The sequence below is a fragment of the Rhagoletis zephyria genome, unplaced genomic scaffold (genome assembly GCF_001687245.7).
Source record: "Rhagoletis zephyria isolate East Lansing unplaced genomic scaffold, Rhagoletis_zephyria_1.1 Rzeph_scaffold_03936, whole genome shotgun sequence".
NCBI classification, from domain to species: Eukaryota; Metazoa; Arthropoda; class Insecta; order Diptera; family Tephritidae; genus Rhagoletis; species Rhagoletis zephyria.
Window position 1 is genome coordinate 35,450 of NW_016161019.1, and position 20,909 is coordinate 56,358.

At 36.1% G+C, this 20,909-nt stretch overlaps 1 protein-coding gene across 1 annotated transcript in view; it reads left to right on the plus strand.

Moving 5' to 3' along the window:
- LOC108369972 (uncharacterized) overlaps window positions 1-16,460 on the plus strand; it is a gene marked incomplete at both ends in the record, with an annotated part of 48,954 nt that extends 32,494 nt beyond the window's left edge. The window contains one exon of the mRNA XM_017625202.1: window positions 15,874-16,460. Within this exon, the coding sequence (XP_017480691.1) occupies window positions 15,874-16,460 (587 nt within the window). The remainder of the gene's footprint in view (window positions 1-15,873) is intronic.
- Window positions 16,461-20,909: the final 4,449 nt, after the last annotated feature.

The window sequence follows — 20,909 nt, forward strand, 5'->3', positions numbered from 1 at the left end:
TAGTAAAAATAATAAGAATCGTAACGTTACGCTAAAGCGAATAGGAGTCAAAACACGTGTTTACTTTAAATAAAATTTAAAGATAAGAAAAATTATGATTTTGAGAAAATCGAGTTTCTTTTTTGGTTCGAAAAATGTATGGAATTTTTTTAGTTTTCAAAGTTTTTAAACTTTTTTAACTGGCAAAGAAAGATCATGAAAAATACTACAGAGATCAAAACACAGAATGTATAGATGCATTATATATGGCGCTACATTACCCAAAATACTGAGTCTTTTTATTTTCAGAAAAAAAAATTCTTACGACTTTCAAGGCGTCTTAGCGGCCATCAAACCTATTGGAAAATGTTCTCTCTTTTATCTAGTAACCACAAACAAATGTTCAAGAAAATTAAAAATGTCGTTTTTGAGAAAATTAAGTTTTTTGATTTTTCCAAAAACGGCCGCCATTTTGTTAATTTTGAAATCTTTTCAAAGTATGCAAATATAGAGCATCAAAAACACTTCTGCAATCAAATTAAATTGAAAAATATTGTTTTAAAAAAAAAACAAGCAAGATTCAAAAAAAAAAATGTCAGCCGTTTTTCACTAAAACCACACTTTGCCTTAAAATTTTCCGAAACTCGTAACTCAGCGAGGTTTTTTTTTGCAAAACAAAGAAATACGTGTATCTTTATTTGTCCTAAAAGACATGAAAAGTCGTATTAAACTTGATTTCGAATTTCGAACCCATTCACCCTGCATGAATTGAAACAGAATCAGTCTTGTTTAATTTTTAATAGAATCAGTCTTGTTTAATTTTTTTTATTGCATCGAATTTTGTTTTGTGCTATTTCATTTTATTTAATCTTATTTTCTTTTATTTCATTTCGTAGTAATTTATTATAGTTTTTTATTTCTCCAAATTTATTTCTTTTTTACTTTGCAATGCTTTGTTTTATATTTTTGCTCTTATCTCAGAAGTCTACACTCCATACTACATACTCGTATCTACCAAGAAAATACAAACCGAAAAATGTGCCATAAAATTGGCATATTTCCAGCTCTTTTCGTGTTTTCTTTTTTTTTATGAGATCACGCTTTCGTATTTACTCTCTCTTATACGCTCTCTTAGTCTATTTATGAAATACCTAGTAAAAGTTTTGTCTGATTTATTTTTAAAAATATATCTGTAAATGGCGAGATTTTCACATTTACGTATACTGCACAGCTGTCACAGTAACGAATTTCAATTATACGTAAACATACTTATTCACATTAGGTTGGCTCGATTTTGTATTGAAGAAAATGAAGGCCATTTGATAGAATTGTAATAAGGGATATTAAATTGTCTTAGGACTAAGCAAGCAATAATTGACCACAAAAGATTAAAAAAAGGCCTATCTGTAAGCGCCACTGGATTCAAAGTGTCAGAAATTTAAAAAAAGTAACTTTGGCTGCTAATATCTATGCGGATGAAAAAAAGTATTCCAGCGGAGATAAGTAACGAGCATTACTTAATTACATGTGTTTCGATTTCAAAATCCTTGTAGTACCTGTAGTAGAAAATCATACACATATGTAATTTGTTTACATTTGCATTATTTGGTCATAGTAACCAAATGATGTGTTGAAAGTTATATATATTTACATAACTGTTTTTTTTTGAGTGCAAGCAAATCTATTTTTGATTTGGATGAATTTTGGTCAGAAATTTTCTTTTATCATATAACAAAGTTCTGCTAAGGAGCAAAAAAAATATTCGAAAATTTAATATTTCACAATTTCCAGTATTTTGCAATTTTATTTTTTGAGTATGTATCTCAAAAACTATTATAGTTAGTTACAGAAAAGGTTCTGGTGTCGTTTTAGAGGTTATATTTAGGCAACATAAAGAAATATATAACAAAAAAATTAAAAAATTTCATTGTTTTGAGATTTAAAAAATTGTAAAGCAAAAAACTTATATAATATTTTTTTTTTTAATTTTTTTAAGCAATACTTCTAACTGATCTCAAAAGATCCTGCAATTTTCAAGGTATATTTTTAAAGGTATGAACTTTTGACTTTGGAAAAAAAAATGTTTTTTTTTATTATTTTGGGCCTAATAAAACGTTACTTAAAATAAATAAAAATTGTATATAAATTTTGTATTATATATTTGAGTTTCCAAAAAAAGTTACCAAAGTTCAAAAATTCATATTTGACTTGGACTTGGAGGTTTTGTAAAAAAATTAGCCTAAATGTGTATATTCTTGATTTTTCGATTATTTTTTTTTATTTAAAGTTCTATAATTTTTTTATTGAATTGAAATGAAAAATTCTGACCAAACTTCATACAAATTACAAATTGTCGATTCCAACCATTCATCGATTTGACATAGATTGACCCTATATATGGTGCTGCTGTGATTCAGATGGGCAGCTTCTCTTTATACTATCTAAAGTGGCTTAATCGACGAAAAGGTGTTAAATGTCGATTTTTTTTTATATAGGGACCCGTCCAGCATTTGACGCTCTGATATTTGGCTCACAAAAGTCCTCAGTCTTCCAGGCACTATCGTCCATAGGACCCTATCTATATGGGTTGTTAAGCAAGCTTATCTCGCGATAATGGGCGAAAGGAGACGAATTACCTTCTTTAGGATTAGGCGAAATATAATATACTACGCTTAACAGCTGGTGGTTGTGCCCTACCAATTCTTTGACGCTAGCTGAGATAAGCTCAAGCGGTATATTGTCGGGTCTAGGCGCCTTGTGGTTTTTATGCCGTCTTGGTTAAGTTGCGGTATGTGAGAATAATTCCTATGCATTATTCTGGGGTCTCCTTCATCAAGCGCGCCAGCTGTGTCGCCATTCAAAAGCGTTGGGAAGTGTTCCCTACATATCATGCCTAGTATTTTGAATAAAAATATGTTACCAGATTTCAATCTTCGCCTCTGCATTAATCAGCCATTTATTTGCTGCCATATTTTTTTCTAAAATTTTCGAGCCGCATTTCCGCCTGTCAGTAGTTCAAGCTCTTCGCACTCACGTCTTTCTGCCTCTCATTTGTGTCTTTTGAACAGTTAAATTTCGTTTTACTCTATACACTACTAAAAATATTTATGCTAAACCCCTTAAAATATACACACCTTTCATAAAATAAAAAAACGAAAGTATATTAACTCATCGCCCTTTCGAAATGACCTCAAAATTTTTGTCATCGATCGTAGCTTGCAACATTTTCCTTATTTACATATATTAGTCAACCATATTTGCGTTACCTACTATATGTATGTATATTTTTGTCCTCACACACCAATGTTTGTTTTTCGAAACACTCATATTTTTTACTAGCATGACTATTTTACATAAAACTATTGTAGTTTTTCTTTGCTAGTGTATCACAATAATAAAATTTCCAGCAATTTATGTATAAAAGCATAAATGTTTATTGTCTGCAAATAGTAATAAAAAAATATAGTGTTATTGTACAAAAACACAATTATGCATATGTATTTATGTATGTATATACAAAGTGTCCCCAACCGGATATAAAAATTCATTATCTCCAGCACACACTCCCCTTTTGAAATAAAAAAATAGATTCAGTTATGATTTTTATTTGTTAATTTTTGATTACGCCGCCCCTATTTCCTCTACTCTTCATATCCATTTTCTGTAAAATTCCCAACAAACGTGTTGTCAATAAGTGGTTCACATAAAATTTTTATTCAACAATGCCCGACTGACTGACTAACTGGCTACACTAACCAACTCAACCTGGCTAATAGTCTCTTTCAGCTTCACAGCCAGCGCGTTTGCTTTTGTTTAGCTGGCTAGCTGCTGGTCATTCATATGCACGCTAGTGTGCGCATGTGTTAGCCTCCTATCACCTGGCTAAACAAAAGCATAGTGAATTATAGGCTTTTGTATTTAGCCGGTAAACTGGCGAAATGCTTAGCAATTGAAAGAATGGGCGAGTGCCAGCGACGACTCATTGTTGGTATTATTTTTATGAATGTTGACAACAGACGAATGCTAATAAAGATAATATGCAATGATATTTTGCTATTGTTGTACTCATACGTTGCGTTATTTTATTTTTTATTTTTTTTAACTTTTAAACAAATCCAAAGTAATAGTGGAAGCCGAAACAATTGTAGCGTGATTGGAAAAGTTGAACAAAAAAAAAACACAAAAAAACGTTCAAATGTCAATAATTTATGATTAAATAAAAATGACATCAGCTTGAATTAGCTAAATGGCGGAGTAGTCAGTCTTTAATGATCGGTATGTTCATATGTATACGATACAATATGCATATCCTCTTCTTTTTTCATGCTTTCATTTCCCTCTTTTTCCAAAAAAATCCCCATTTCACCTTCGCTACCAAAGCGAATTTGGGCTTATATCGATATACTCAGACAATATTACACAAACAAATATACATTCATACACATTTAATACATGAGCGTATCTATTTGCCATTACATCTTCTCGTCTATATTTATTGTTACCATCACTCTTTACTACCGTTAAGCGGCTTATTTGTTACCTAATTACATAACTTGCCGCCTATTTGACTGCCACGCTGACTGATTGAGTGACGGTCTAGTCTGCCTAATTACCACATATGGTTCATCGTCAATTTTCCATCTGCTGGGCCACCTAGTTGTAGATGGATATGTAGTCTCCATGCTTTCATCAAAACCATGCTTCTATGTCATGCTTCTGTGTCAAATTGGCAAAAGCAAAAAAAAACTATATTGAGAAACAGAAAATGAGGAAAATCACGGCAAACACGAGCAAATTTACAAGCCAGAAACGATTGATGCGAAGTATTGGTACGATGTGCACTTTCGTTTATTTACTGCCAAGATCTGTACTGGACTTTTCCCGGCTGTTTCTTTGATTAAAATACAGTCCAGAACTCTTTTCTTTCTGAACCGAAGACCGCTCCAGGAAAACCACCCGGATGCCTGTAGATAAACCCCTGGAAATAAATGGGGTATTTATCCGCATTTTGTATACTGAATCTTAAGAAGGTCTAAAGGCACTAAAGAAGCCTACATACATATGTTTATATGCATATAAAAATAACGAAAATGTGTATTGCTTAGCATCTCAGACACTATCTTTCGTTTCTACCATCGATTTAGTGCTAATATGAACCAAAAGCTCTACATTCGAGCGTGCAGCAAACTTCAAGCTAAATCCGAATTAACCGCTTTGAGCGGACACGTAAAGGCCCCAAAGACCAACCCAAAACATCTGTAAATGTACCTCTAATCCGTCTGTACAGAACATTTCCCAAAGAAAGAAACTATTGGAAATACGCCAGTGGACTATATTCAGAGTCGATGGCTATCTTTACCAATGATGCCAGCCCAAGCGATTCACCCCAATGAACTCTCACTTCTCCTCGGTATTCGTCTACCTGACCACTGTAGCGTTTTTCAGGTAAAATAAAGCACAATAGTGCAATACGCCACTTCTACAGAGCGACCGATTACGATCTGCATACTCTAACACAACCAGACTGCAATTGAAACTTTAAAATCCAAAGGCGCAATGTCTAAAGCAGCTATCGAATACAGGGGGACATCCGTAGCAATTTCATGACCAACGAGCTGGCAAGAAAGGGAGCTAAATTCTGTTCAGGAAGTGGACATACCTTAACCTCCTGCAAATATAGGCTAACATCGATTTTAATCAAGGAAGCTAACAGCAGTTGGGACGCGGAATCTACCTAAAACACAACTAGACATATCTAGCAAAAAATCAATGGAGAGCGATCTAATATTAGGTACAACTTGACCTCTTCTCTCTAAAATTGGTAATTCGTGTAATGCCTGCACAACTGCGTTATGAGCGTACATGGCAATAGGTTAAGATATCCAATCAACGTTTTGGTTGGTCGATATTACCCAACCGTTTCTCCGCCACTGTACCGGCTTGGCTAAAAAGTCGAAACAGATACTTCAACAGGGATTTTATAGAGTGCTTAGCAAGATTCAACAGAGAGTATTCACAACTTTATTTGCTATTTAAAGCGTCCACAACGGTTCAAAGAAAGAAATATAAAATCAGGTACTTAGGCTGTAGGGCTCGGGTGAAGACCATACATAAAAAATTTACTCGAAAGGAGGCCACGAAGAGCGCACCCAAAAAAAAATCTGATGAATTAATTTAATGCTTCCCATTTATGAGGTGAATTTGGTGAGAGGCTGCGATAGTACCTACTCAAGTCAAGCCAGATTCGAGTAAATGTCTACACTAGCATACCTGCAGGTTGGCTTTCCAAAAGAGGGGGGGGAGGGAGTGTGCTGGGGGATGAGCGGGCTGGAGCTTTGATTTTTCAACCGATTTCACCTTTTTTTATGATAGCTAATAAAACTAAGAAGATATTAGTAGACCACGATTTTTAATTTTTATTTGTTTTATTTTGGAGAAAATTAATTTTCCTGTTCCTGTTAGTGAATGTTACATCATAGGTCGATCTTCCACTCAGGTGTCGATATCTAGTTGGAAAAAATTAAAGGGTTGCCTTAAAACGAAAAAAATTGTACAAGTAAAACTTTAAATGTTATCTATAAAAAAAATCTTACCAAAATTGCAAACTTTTTATTCAGATTTTTTTAAATTGTAAATTTAATTGTGCATTTCTACAGCCTATTTTTCCCCTAATAAAGAGCGTTCGAAATGTTTTTTTTTTATATAAAATACCTAGGAATATTTATTTATAAGATTTAGGGCCGTTTTCTCAAGTAGGTTTTTTCAGAACAAAATTTGTGTTTAGAGGGCAGATAAAACCTACATGAGAAAACGGCACTTAAACTTTTACTTCGGAAGATTCGTGCCCTCTTAAAGGAACCCCTTTAATTTTTTTAACAAGTTTTTATTCATAACATTCAAAAGGCGAATCGGTTTTCATCCAAATTGCTACATTCTCTGTAATTTGCACTAAAATATTTAATACAAATAAATAAAAATTCATAAAAAACACAAAAAGGTATTCAAATCGGTGGATAATTTAAGGCTCTACACTATGTTTAACAGTAAATTCAATTCGAGTTTCAGTACCGGCAGTAACTGTGAGAGCGCTGATGGTAGCCAGGTACGTCACTGTTGGGTTGCCCGATGATTACTGAAACAATGGGAAAATTGGTGGTAACCCGCAGGTGCACGTCCGAGTTGTTCAGTGGTTCTCTCTAATGGAGAGTCTTCTGGCGAATGCGTGTGGATCGTCCGCGTTTTTTGGAGGTACAGGTATCCTAGATATCCAAGGATGGGTGATATTTGTCACACAAAAAACTTAAAAATTAAAATTTTTAACTCTCTGTCAGTTAGCGCTATATGCGCAGACTTATGCCCTTCACTGTATGCACATAAAAATTTTCCAAATAAGCGTGAAATTTGCACTTCATTATAATTGCGCTTTTTTTGTAGTCAGCATTTTCTACTTCTTTGCACTCGCTTACAAGTTTCAACACTTTTTCACCTATGTACATTGTGAAAGTTTTCTATTTGCTGTTCTTGTTGTTGTTTACTTGTCCACTTTGTTAATGCGCTAACAGAAAAGATTGCGACCAACGATTCATTGACACTACACATAAACGACTTGCACCAACAATTATTATTATATTTCAATATGAAAATTTCCATTTAAAACCACACAAATTCTCGCGGCATTGTGTCCCGCCATTCATTTAAAGCTTTGTCCATCGTACATCCACAATCAGCCAAAGAACTGTTGACCCGTCTGTATGGGTTCGTCCATTCACCCAATACCTAATTCACCTGCGCAATTTTTCAATAACTTTTTACAACTTTAATTTTTTTAATTTTTATATATATTTTTTTTTTTTGCTTTTATTGTTGTTGCTGTTATTTCTTTTTTCTTTATCGCACGGGCTCATAACTTTTTACTATGGCTAATTAACGTGCGACAGCGCTGGGCGCTGGGCACTGGAAATACATACATGCATACATATGTATACAAACACACAAATACTACATACATAGATGAGTTTATCAATGCGCTCGCATCGCTTTCGTTTAGCGCTGGAGTGGCTGAATCCGCAGTGGGGCCATCGCTCTGCCGCGCCACACTTTGCACTACTGCCTGCCTGCCTGCTCGGTTGCGCCACCCCAAGTCAGCGTAGAGTCGTCCGTTGTCTTTTATTGTCATTTTGCTGTTAATTGCAGAAAAAAGGTGTAAAAGTCACAACAACAACAACTACAAAAATAATAATAAAAACTAACAGCTTGTAGTACATAGCAGAAAAACAACCAGAGCAAAACCGATTTAAAATGATGTGTTGTAAAGAAAAGACATACATACATACATACATACATACCTACATACTAGATACCATTATAGTTAACGTTTTTATTTTGTTGACAATTTTATGGGCTTCCAACATGTTGACTGACGGTTGTTTTGCTTTAGTAACAATTCGGTTTCGTCTGAGGGCGCTTGTTGTTTGTGGAACGCGGTTGTGAGCCTTACTACATACCTGAAAACGTCGGTGTGTTTTTCTTATTTTTAAAATTGGATGTTAGCAAACAAATTAGCAGAGGAGACGTAGTTTAAGCGGATTTCGGTTAATATGTATAAATAGCAGAAAATAGCAGTGGACCTACATATAAAGAAAAATGCATTCAGCGAATCTAATAAAACGGTAATTTTAAGTAGAAAAAATGTGAAAATAAAAAGTTTACCCTCATACTTAGTAGGGACGCAAATATTGTTAAAAACTTTTTGTGCCATAAGATTAAAAATAATTAAGGTTCTTTCAATATTCATCGAAGTGTCTATCTTTGGCCTTCACGCACGTTTACATATGTCGGCTTGCCAATCTTCAATAGCCGAGGGCGACTCTTCATAAAAAATAAATTTTTTTGGAGCTACACTAAACGAAATAGCTCTATGGGATAAACCAACTTGTTAATTTTTCTTCTAAAATATCCGCATACTATTTTCTTGAGTTGTCTTATAATACACATAAATGTATGCGCGAACTAGCTGTTTTTTTAAATTTGAGTTTCTAGGAGGATATATGTAGTTATAAGGAACAAGCGCGTCCGTTAACACTTTATTTCTTGTTGAGCAAATTGCGTGATATTTTTATACAAATTTCACAGTTCTAAAAACTCCTTAAGGTCATGCTGGGAAAATCAATTTTTAGGAGCTTGACTCGAATTCGCCGATAATCGTAAGTTCTGGGATGGTGAATGGCAATCCGCCTTTTTTAGCGGTGAAAAAAATTTAATTTCGAGTTGTTCAAAAGTATTGGAGAGATATTCGCGAGCCTCGACAAACGCGCCACTCTTGAAACTTCCACGGTGGCTCCCTTATGACCTGGGTTGCTTTTAGCAAGGCGTTAATTTGTTTTATTTCTCATAAAATCAGCGCAGAAAATTACATTGAAGTATTGGATGACGTTTTATTGCCGAATTTTTCCGAAAAATTTTACGGTGAGTTTTGGACATGTCAACAGAACAATGCTCCAATCCACAGCGCTAAGCGTACAAAGGAGTTTTCGCAGTTAGGTGCAAACCTAAATCCAATAGAGCACCTCTGGAGCATTCTTAGCCAGCAAGTTTATAAAGGTGGACGTCAAGAAGAATGCGCAAAAATCGACTAAGTGTCCTTTATTCACTCGTAAATTCCATGCCACGCCGGCTACTTACAGGCATATTCTCCTTGTTACCGAACATTTTGACAACGGAAAGTTTTGTTACCGAAAAATAAACCACTTTTTTAACCGCAATTCTAAGTACCTTGGCTACAATTTAATCTATTCAGCGATTCAGCTATAAAGTTTTGTATAAATTCCGGTGTTGCATACTTCACGGGGCAATATTTTGTTACCTGTTTATGAGATGGTAACAAAATTTACCAGTGTTCAGAATGCCTAAAAGGTTAAAAATTACCAGGAACTTGATTTACCGGTAAAAAAAAATTTTGTTACCAACGAAGGACATACAAGCTATTAAATATTATTTTATTCTATTTTTTCAATTCGATTCTTTTTGAATTCAATATTAGTTTTGTCCCATATATCTATTACCTTTTACGCTATTCACATTTACGAATTTGTTCACTTTTTGGAATGTCCAAATTAAAGCAAAAAATATACCCATTTCATCCGAATAATGCATTTTACATTAAATATTTACGTTCATGAAAGAAAATCCCATGAATTTATTTAAGAATGAACAGGATCCAGAAATATATTTATTAAACCAATTTTTAAGTGACCTATTGTGGAACTTTAGTTTGGAGAACGACGAAACCAAATTTGATAAGAGATGATGGAAAATCGTTCCACAATACAACTTACACACACAAATAACGTTAAGTGTTTATTTTAAACCCCACTTTCTTTCAATGAAATTCATCTTACTTTCACAAGAATAATGTTATGTACCTGCTTAAAAGAAATCTGTTAATGTTGTTGTTGTAGCGGCTTACTTAGCCCTGCCTAGATCGGGTCCAAAGGTTGTTTTATGAATCTCTAGACCTCGTCCGTAAGTTCGTATAGATGCCTTCTGACGTGCCTAGGCGAAAGCTCTCCCGCAAGCAGGTGTATATTCGGGTGCCCATCTCTGTGGCACGCTGCTAGATACCGATTNTGTAGCGGCTTACTTAGCCCTGCCTAGATCGGGTCCAAAGGTTGTTTTATAAATCTCTAGACCTCGTCCGTAAGTTCGTATAGATGCCTTCTGACGTGCCTAGGCGAGAGCTCTGCAGCAACTAGGAACCGATGCCATAGCATGGTGTTGTGCTCCTTTACGGGGTGTATTGAGCCTCGTCATGTAGGTGGTGTTCTGGCGACATCAGAAGCCATTCCGTGGTGGTCCGGAGTTTGGTGTTTTGGCGGGTCTGTAGCTTCATCCACTGCGTACTGCAAGTCTCCGGCGACCACACGGTCGCTGCATAGTTTAGAACCGGCCGACCAATTGCCTTGTATGCTGCTGCCGACAAGCGACTTGAGAACCTCGTTGCGGCTCTGTACTCTATTGACATTTGCGGTTGTGTGCGCCGAGAAAGAGAGCGGACCGTCGAAAGTAACTCGCAAGTATTTTGGGATTGTTCACAGTCGGAATTTGTTCGCCCTCGACGTGAATTGCCAAAGTCCAGGCGCTGAAAAGGCTTGTCGAGGGTTTTATTGAGGAGAGGGGTAGGCTGCTTGCAGTGAAGAAGCGAGAAAGTTCGGTGAGGTAACCGTTTACTTTTGAGCACAAGTCATCAATTCCATTTCAGGAGATAATGGAGACCACCTTCTGGTGGTGTGGTTGAGGGAGCTTCGATACTTCGATAAGACTTTCCCTTTTTTGGCCGGTTTCCACGGTTTCAGCATTGGGACCACTCTTCCCGTTTTTCCAGATATCCAAAATGATGAGAGTGGCCAAGTAAACAAGTTGAGGACAGAGGCTTGCATAGTAAAGAGGAGAGGCTTATAGGCCTAAATTCATTAGGTTGAGCATGAGAAGCCCTACCTGCTTTTGGTATGAATACTGCCTTGACTTCTGTCCCGAATTGCGGGAATGTAACAAGTCTTAAGCAGCTCGAACCTTTCCATGGCCCGAGACTTATTAGCCTTCTTATTGCGATTAAAATCTTGTAAATGTGAATCTGTTTTGTTCTCATTTAGTAAACATAGTTTTGCAAATTTAGCTAATTTGATATTTAGAAAGAAGTTTACTTATTTATCTTTTTTGTTGTTTTCTAAAAATCACAAATTTTAGATTACCGCGACCAAGTGAACTTCTAATAGCCCACACAGTTTCCTTGAAACTCTCTCCACACACACACACACACACACACACACACATAGAGATGCTCTACCGCATTATCCAGCAGCAATGCTTATTTATAAAATTGAATTTTGCTTTTGGTGCCAAACATTTTTTACACTCTTACACTTTGTGGATGAAAATTTGTTCAACAAATATGAACAGTTCTACATTGCACAGCTAAAAATAAATTTTGTGCATTTGTGCAGTACATATCAACTGAACGTTTTGCCTATTTTTGAAAAACGCATCTGAAAAAATAAAAATTAATTAAAGAATAAAAACAAAACGTACAAAAAATTAGTAAGCTCCTCGCAAAAGAGCGCACGGCAAGGCGATAATAAAATTGCAAAAGAAAATTTCTGTTTCCCAAAACGGTGGCAAAAGTGTGCTCTCAGTGGGCAAACTTGCATACAAACAGATATACAATTTTATACTAAGTATTTGTATTTTGAAGAAAAACAAAGCTTTTATATATACTGCATACATACATACATACTCGTTCGTACGTACAATACACACATTTCGCCGCTGTTTTTGCGCGTCCATCGGCCTTTCACCGCCACCTCTCTACTTCTTTTCACTACAGCACGCTCACGCTCAGTCAGTCGTCTGTCGTTTTTGTAATGTATGAGTTTTTGAACAAAACGAAAAAAAAATCGCTTTTTCGTCCGATCTTGTTTTGCTTTTTGCGCTAAAAAAAAATCGCTTTGTATTTTTGTGTTCAGTTGAGTTTTTCACATACGCGGAGCGCCATCAATTTATCCAAAGTCGCGTCGGTTGATTTCTTCCTCTTTTTACGTTAGACCGTCCTAATAGTAATTTGTCCATTTGTACGTTGAAATGCTTACGGGCGCGTAAATCGATTGAACGCGATCGAGATCGTTTTCGGTAAAAGAGTAAAGAGAACAAAAAAAAAAGAATCATAATTATCTTAGCAAATACTAGATTTTGAAAAGAAAAAATAAAAAAAAAATATTTACGCAACCAAAGTTGATTTGTGATAAGGCCAAAAGTGTTGAAGGTTTTCTTATCGATCGCCTTCACAGCGAAGTTTGTCTTTATCTGCGCGGACATGATGTTGGTATACATACATATGTATGTACATTAGGGTGCATCGCTCGCCATACAAAGAAAAAATGGTACTGCTTTTCTAGCGTAAATATATAGATTTGATTAAATTATAAGACTTCCGACAAAATATTTCGGAAAAATATTAAGATTTACGTGAGCAGCTGGACGTAATTGAAAATATCTCCAATTGTCGACCTTTTTCAAATGAATAAATTTTTTAAAATAATTTTTATTTTGAAAAAATCACCTCAGACGATAGAAGAGTTCAAGCTAAGATTTCTGCATAAAATTTTTTACAACTTTATCAGCGGAATCAAAATAATTCGAACTTCCGCAGTATTTTCAAATTGGTCTAGCTCACGTAAATCTTAATATTTTTCCGACATATTTTGGCGAATATGTTAAAATATAATAAATTTTATAATTTCGTTGGAAAATCGCAACTTTTTTTTTATGATCCACTCTAATGTGCATACATACATATATGTATATCTCTGAGTGACACCGCTAAGCGCAAGTTGTTATTGGCTGGGCGCGCAGCTATCACAACTAACCAACTAAAATCAGTTAATTCGGCCAAGAGGTAGAGTGTTAATACGCGCTGAAAGTGATCGCCTAAGTTAGTCGCGAGTGGACACACGTCGGTTATGTTCGGACATTAAATAAAAACGTGGTCAATTTGAAGTTTTCAAAAAAGTGCTTATAAATTGAAGACATGTTTAAAGATATCTAATTTAAAAAACAATGCAAAAATTATCATAAAACGCGTCGACAGTGATCATACTAAATTCTATGAACAAAAAAACAATATAAAATAAAATTGTTTTAATTTTTTTTCGAAAAATTATGTACAGAAAATATATTAAAAGACGATAAAACAACCAGTTATATAGTGTACGTATGTATGTGTGCAAAATTATAAATAATCAGCCAAAAAATGCTTACAACACTTCATTTGTATGGATTTTTATGCAAAATATAAATTAACGGATTCAGTGCAACGTTTTTTTTATTGCTCAATTTGGAAAAAAAAACACTAAACCCAATGGATTTTTTATTATGGACGACTTTGCCCATGTAGTGTTTGTTCGTAAAAGTCTAAAAAAAGCTTCTGAAAGACATCGTTGTTAACATAGAAATGTCCTCTCTGTCCTGTCAGGTATCCAGTGAGAGTTTTTGGAGGTGCAACCTGAGAGTCCTTCCACCATTTTTGCCAGTTCCCTCCAAGAGAAGTGTCACTTTGCGCTCTCAATTTTTGAGTGATGGATATTTTTTTGGTCTGCACTAACACGATTTGAAGAAAAATCATGATAAATCGTTTAAAATTTTTTGCTCGATGAACAGAACTAATTATGAAAGACTTATTTCAAAGGCTTCAACGGTATATACACAGAGAAAAACTGGACAAATTTTAATATCTTTTTGAATAGTTTTTAGACGAAGGAACGTGAAGTACAAAAAATATACATTTTCATATTAATTTTTTTTTCTTTTATTTATAACAATATCTTGTTATAATAATAAGAGGGAACATTTCTAGTTAAATTTTTTCATTTACCACGAATCATTTTCTTCCGCAACACCCTCCACAAAAAAAATTCTAAAAAATCAACGGTAATTTTTAGCGACTTGAGACTTGACTACAATTTAATGGGCTACAAAACTGCATATTCTGATTAAAAATTTGGAAATTTTGATGACAAGTTTTTGAAGTTGGTTTATTTTTTTTTTGCAGTTTTTGTAAGCTTTGAAACTTTTATTATTATGGTAACATAATTTGCACAAATATTATTCTGAATTTCGTTTTTAATTAGTTGAACGCAGGTGTAATTACATACATACATACATGTTCACGAACTGACTTTCAAATTTTCTTATTCAAAATGCATTGGGTTTAAAATGTTCGATTACATTGAAATCTATTTATTTACTTGTTTTTCGCTTTATTTCCTCTACTGAATGTTTCGCCATTTTTTGGGGGTTTATTTTGGCACGCTCCACAAGTGCTTGTATGTTGTAAGATTGTTCAATACACATGTATACATACATATGGAGGTGTGAAACACAAAGTATTTTCCATTGCAAAATAAAACCCATACCACCCGCCTTCATGCATTTGTAAGTGCTAAGGTGGTATAGGAAACAAAAATGATGAAAGTGTGAAGAATCTTTTCAAGCTAAATAATACTCAATCGATTCAATAGGAATGCCCGCCCAATCAAAGTGCAACGTTAATTAACGTACGTTAACGTCCGGCAAAACAACTTTTGTTGATTAGCTGCTACTGGTTTTGCTTGACCAGCGAACAAGCGCACAGAATTTATTGAAAGCTAAGCAGCACAAGTTAAACAACAAATAAACTAGAAAATAAATAAATAAAAGCTAGTAAGAAATCTATTGAATTCGTTTAGCGTGTTATCGCTATGTGTGTTAATGCTTATGTCAATAGCCAATATCTATGTATGAATAGCACCTAAGCTATTCAAGTACAGAAAATTGTTTATTGAGCCAAAATAATCTAGTTTGGCCAAGTGGAATATTTTTGTATTATTTTTTTTTTTATTGTTGCGCTCCTTAATTATTCGACTGTTATCTACCGAGTAAAATTGTGATTATGTATTAGATAATAACATAAATAAATAATTTAAAATAAATTGTATACACAAAAATCGCAAATATTATTTATCGACGTACTACTTATGTAAATATTGTATGAGCCGAAAAATCATTTCAAATATCACACAATACCCGCAATTCTCTCAGTGCACAAAAATCTATCAATAAAAACTCAAATACGTTTACCAAAGTAATTTATTAAAAAAAGAAAAAAATACCAAAAACTCACGTGCAATTTATTACCTTCCTCTCAACCCCGCAGCTTTAAGGCCACCGCATCGCCGCTCGACACCTCCGCCACATCCGCCTTCAAGCCANAAAAACTCAAATACGTTTACCAAAGTAATTTATTAAAAAAAGAAAAAAATACCAAAAACTCACGTGCAATTTATTACCTTCCTCTCAACCACGCAGCTTTAAGGCCACCGCATCGCCGCTTGACACCTCCGCCACATCCGCCTTCAAGCCAACCAAATCCCTGGACGCAGGCCTCAACTATACCGCATTCGCGCACTTGAACGCTCCCTCTGCCGCTTCGAGTGCATCACCGGGCAGCAGCTATACGCTTACACGCTGCGCCACACAACCGTTGCACAGCCAGCATTACTTCAACGCCGCAACTTCTGGTGCAGTAGCCAGCACAGCACCACTACGTGACACAATCGGACGCCAAAATTCGCTGAGTGATAGTTACAACAACAGCGTTAGTGAACAATTCAACCTTTCGTTGGGTAGCGATAGTGAGCGCATCTTTGAAATGTCAGGCATTGAGGGCCATTTAGGTACGCCTACCGAGGCTGCCAAGCATGAAGGTGGTGATGCCGAAGCGGGTAGTGGTGCTGCTGCTGGTTTGGCACGTCGAAACAGCGTACGCGCTCGTGCTAATATGTTTCAGCAGCTGCAGGAGAAGACTAGGGGCACAGAGGCGGCAGCAGCAGCAGCGTCAGCGACAGCTGCCACGGCGCTTAGTCGTGAGGAGCAGCGAACTTCACCACGACGGGGTAAGTCAAATGATGAAAATTGTTTTTGTTTTCATTGTTTGTGTTTCAAAATATAAAAATACAAGTTTATTCAGGCCACTACTAACATCTAGCGCCTAAATGCATACTAAATGCATGTGCAGAATTTCTTTTATGAAATTTATGAAATTTTTGTGTATGCACTTCTCAAGTGTCATATAACAGCACTTATGTATTAAAGTATCTAATAAATTGATGGCACCTCAAATCAAGTTCTGCCTAACTTGAGGCATCGCGCAGTGTATTGCGGACTCTGCTTTACCTAAAATCCTAGCCATCATTTTTTTTTATTGAAAAGATTTGTTTTTNCCATCATTTTTTTTTTTTTAAAAAATTTTTTTTTTTTTTTTTTTTTTTGTACATGCAACCTGGTACTCCCCTCTCACTGAGTCAGTTCAAGTGAGGAAGTAGGCCTATTGGTTTCTTATGCTCTTAATTTCTCTGGCCGCTTTTTTTAAGCTAAGAAACGCCTATGAAGCGAAGTGTAGGATTACAAATTGTTAGGTCAGGATCCTTTAGTGAAATACCTATGGAATAGCTTTAAGCAATACAAAAATTATGTCTTTGATGTACAAATCGTGTGATCTTCGTTTTAGGTTAGGTAGGCTCGCTAGCGTACCAGATAAACTACGACCACATTAGGTAGCTAATCACTGAGCACCAGGAGCAATGTCCTCTTGGCAACTGGAACAACTAGAAAGCCTGCTTCCAGGATGCTAATCCATGCTGTTCCACTGTCTCCTCTTTAATCCTGTATCTCCTACAGAGTCAGTTTAAAAGCATGCGATGCTAGCAGATGAATTTTAAGTTAGATACTCACCACTAGCCTAGCCTCCTACTTATTGAAAGATAGGAGAAACTACGTGAGCTTTATGTCGTACACTGTGCCCATAATCCAGGACACTTTGCAGCCTTGTCTTTTGGTTCACATCTTCTGCTAATTCCGGGTCATGGAGAGGTCCAACTTTCGTTTAATCGCTTGGAGGGAAATCGGCACTTCCTCTATCGGCATAGTTTTCGACAGGGTGCCTTCTTTGGCAAGCATTTCCGCCTCCTCATTGGCCGCGACGCCGTTGTGCCGCGGCACCCAGTACAGATGTATCAGTATGTAGCAAATGCAGAGCTGATCTGCACTCCACCACACTTCTTGAGAAAGTGCTGCGCGATAGGAGCGCCTTTATCGAGGTGTTACTGTCAATGTTTATTTTTTATGCTGACTACACACGGGGCCATCGTTGAAGCAACGTTTTGAAGCAACATGTTTTTCTTGGTCATTACACACAAGGCAACCGTAGAGGCAACTATTGCGGCAACCACAGTAGTGTGTGCTGTGTTATGAAATGAGCATACGGAAGAAAATTTTGTTTTCTACCAAAACACCTTTTCAGCCCACTTGTTTTCAGCGAACTAAGGCAATAAACTCAATACACAACGATACATACGAGGCATCCGATACGGCAACCAATACAAAATATCAAAATATTTTAATTTTCGAGCAACGGTTGCGGCAACACGAATTTATATGTATGAGAAACAATGCTACACACGAGGCAACGGTCGAAGCAACATGCCCTGGTTGCATCAACGCTTGCCTCGTGTGTAGTCAGCATTAGGTTTGCTGTTAAGTAGCTCCACGGCTTTCGACTTCCGCCCCTACGCCTTTCTCCATCATCGACCCGTCTGTGCACTGCTCATGCCCTCATTCCCGCCGCCTTGGACCTCTATAGTGGACTCGAAGTTCGTCTCGAAAGTGTATGCTATACTACTGTGTCTGTAGGACCTGCACATATTTAAACTACTCAGTAGCATAAAGCCTGGCGGCAGTATTTGATGCTATATTCTTGGCCGATAGATCCGCCGGCAAAAGGTGTAAAATGGTGGAGTGCAATAAGGCCCGCGGAAATAACGCCCATGGGCTTTATTTCCTAAAAAAAAGAAATAAGGCCCGCGGGCGTTATTGCCTTTTCGAAAAAGAAATTAAGCTCGAGGGCTTTATTGCCTTTTGTCGCCGCGGGCCTTATTGCACTCCACCGTGTAAAATTCTGCCGTTTGTGTAGTTCTAGGTGCTCCTGTCAGTGCGATCATTGATAGCCTAAATACACTTTCTATTCTTTTAAGAAAGATTTTCTTGTCCATCTCTCTCCACCAAACCAATACCCAATCCCCAGGTGAGGCGCAGCATCTTTTTGCATGTACAGAATGCCCCTGAGGCCTTCTTAGCCCAGTCATATGCCTATTTGCCGCGCGAACACTCTTAATCTGACAGTTTAACTTAGAAATATCGAAGAATACTTTAATAAAATTTCCTACAAAAACTGTATGATAACTAAATATTTCACTATCAAAACACATATGAACAAATGCCTGCCTGTACGCACCTTTTTTCTCACACTAGAAAATGTCTTCATCCCTCACCCTCCGCGTGTACCTTAAACTTTTCTTCCCATCATTAAAAAAAAGTTGGAAAAGAAAAGTTGTAATTTGGCGCAACACAATACATAGTACCATACAGTTTACCTTACCGCCAATTTATGACCCACATTATTACCAGATATACATTCTGTGTGTGGATGTATATACAAACATACATATGTACATAAACTCTGACGTAATTCAGTACATCACGTACTCGTAAATATACATTAGGGTGGCGCTTAAATGTAGGAAGCAAATTTTGCATCAGATTTCCTAAGCTAAGGCACCAAAATTTTTATGTAATATCTTCGACTTTAGTAGCATCGATTTTGGGTATTAAACGAAAAAAATATTTTTAATTTTTTGAATCTCCATGGAGCATCTGGCCTTGGACCCCATATTGCGACACGCCTTAACCGTCTCCACTCGGGACCAAAATTTGTATGTGATATCTGTGATCGTGGTATTACCGATTGAAGGGGTGTGACTGAAAAAATCGCTCATTTGATTTTTGAGGACCACCCTAATATATACACTTGTATGTATGTACTTACAAACAATTATGCGCATTTCTACATTTCCAAAGAAATACAAATATTGTACAAAAACCGGCGAAACTTGATGCCTGCCAGCGCAACAGGTTCTACAATCTACATAGTGTCTTAATTATCTTACTGGACGGTAACGAGGTATTAGAAGTGTAGAGTTACAAAAAAAGTGGTAGAAATCGTGGCAACCATTAAAGCTTTTGTTCTGCATAGTATGTCATAAGGTTTCACTATTTATACGTTGAAAAGAAGAGGGGATAACAGCAGTATGAACCTATTTAGGTATGGGCACATGTAGATATGTATTTTTGTATTTAAATAATTGCTTTAAATTATGTTAGGGCTAGCAGAGTAATAAATATTTATGCCTACACACTTTTTCAAACAACCTAGTTTAGATCAGTTTAAGCTACTTGGAAGGCTTGTCAAGCGTGCAGTCGGCACATTTTGATGCTCAGGAGGAGATTTCCTCAAGAACCAATCCCTACATGTCTTTAAATGATTCCGAACTTTTGGCGAATATAAATCGTTGCACGGAGCTCCTAACCTGGCAGCCGTTAATCCGGGACGCTGAGGAAGCTTTATGCTCTGTTTGAATAACTAGTCTTAGTTGACTACGTATACTTCATTCATCGCGCGATGACAAGAGAGATCTTGAGACTCTGCATGTGTGAAGATCTTTCGACCTGTCTTAGTAGCTACTCTGACCTCCTCGACTGAAAACTCAAAGGGGTTGTATGGTTGAACTCAGTTCCCACAGTTTTCTCGCACTCGTCCGCATTCTAATTTGCTTGAGACGCCACCATGCAGCGGGGTACATATTTCTAGGCTCCGTATTTTGCATACAAGTCCGCAGTCTACTGATTACACATTGCAGCTATTACTTTTCCATGTAGGGTATTTTTAGGCCAAACTGCTTTTCATTTGGAGAATTTTGGCATCTCGTTTCATAGGTTATATAAAAAAATTGTATTTAGAAAAAATTCTAAACAAAAAAATTTTGAATTTTGAAATCTAAAAAATCGTAAAAGCAAAAACTTATATACATTTTTGGCTAAGTGTTCCTATAAACAACTCTATTGATCTTAAAAGATCCCCGTTGTTTTCTTTTAAGATATGAATTTTGGAACTTTGAAAAGAAAAGTTTTTTGCAAACTCTATATTTAAAATACATTTAAATTAAATAAAAAAAATTTTTAGCATAACTTTGTTTAGAGTTTGCAAAAAAAAGTTCAAAGTTCAAAATTGTACATATGTCCTTAAAAAAAACCACCTTGAAATTTTTAGGGTCTCTTAAGACGGTGTTTTTATTTTCTTCCATCCAAAAAAAAAAACTGTCGAATATACTACAACGTGATTTTTTGGCATCTTTAAACTTGCACTTTGTTATACTAAAATTGAATGGGCTTTAAAGCTGCATACTTAGCGCCGTTCTCTGAAGTAACCTTTAAATTTAAGACTCACTTTA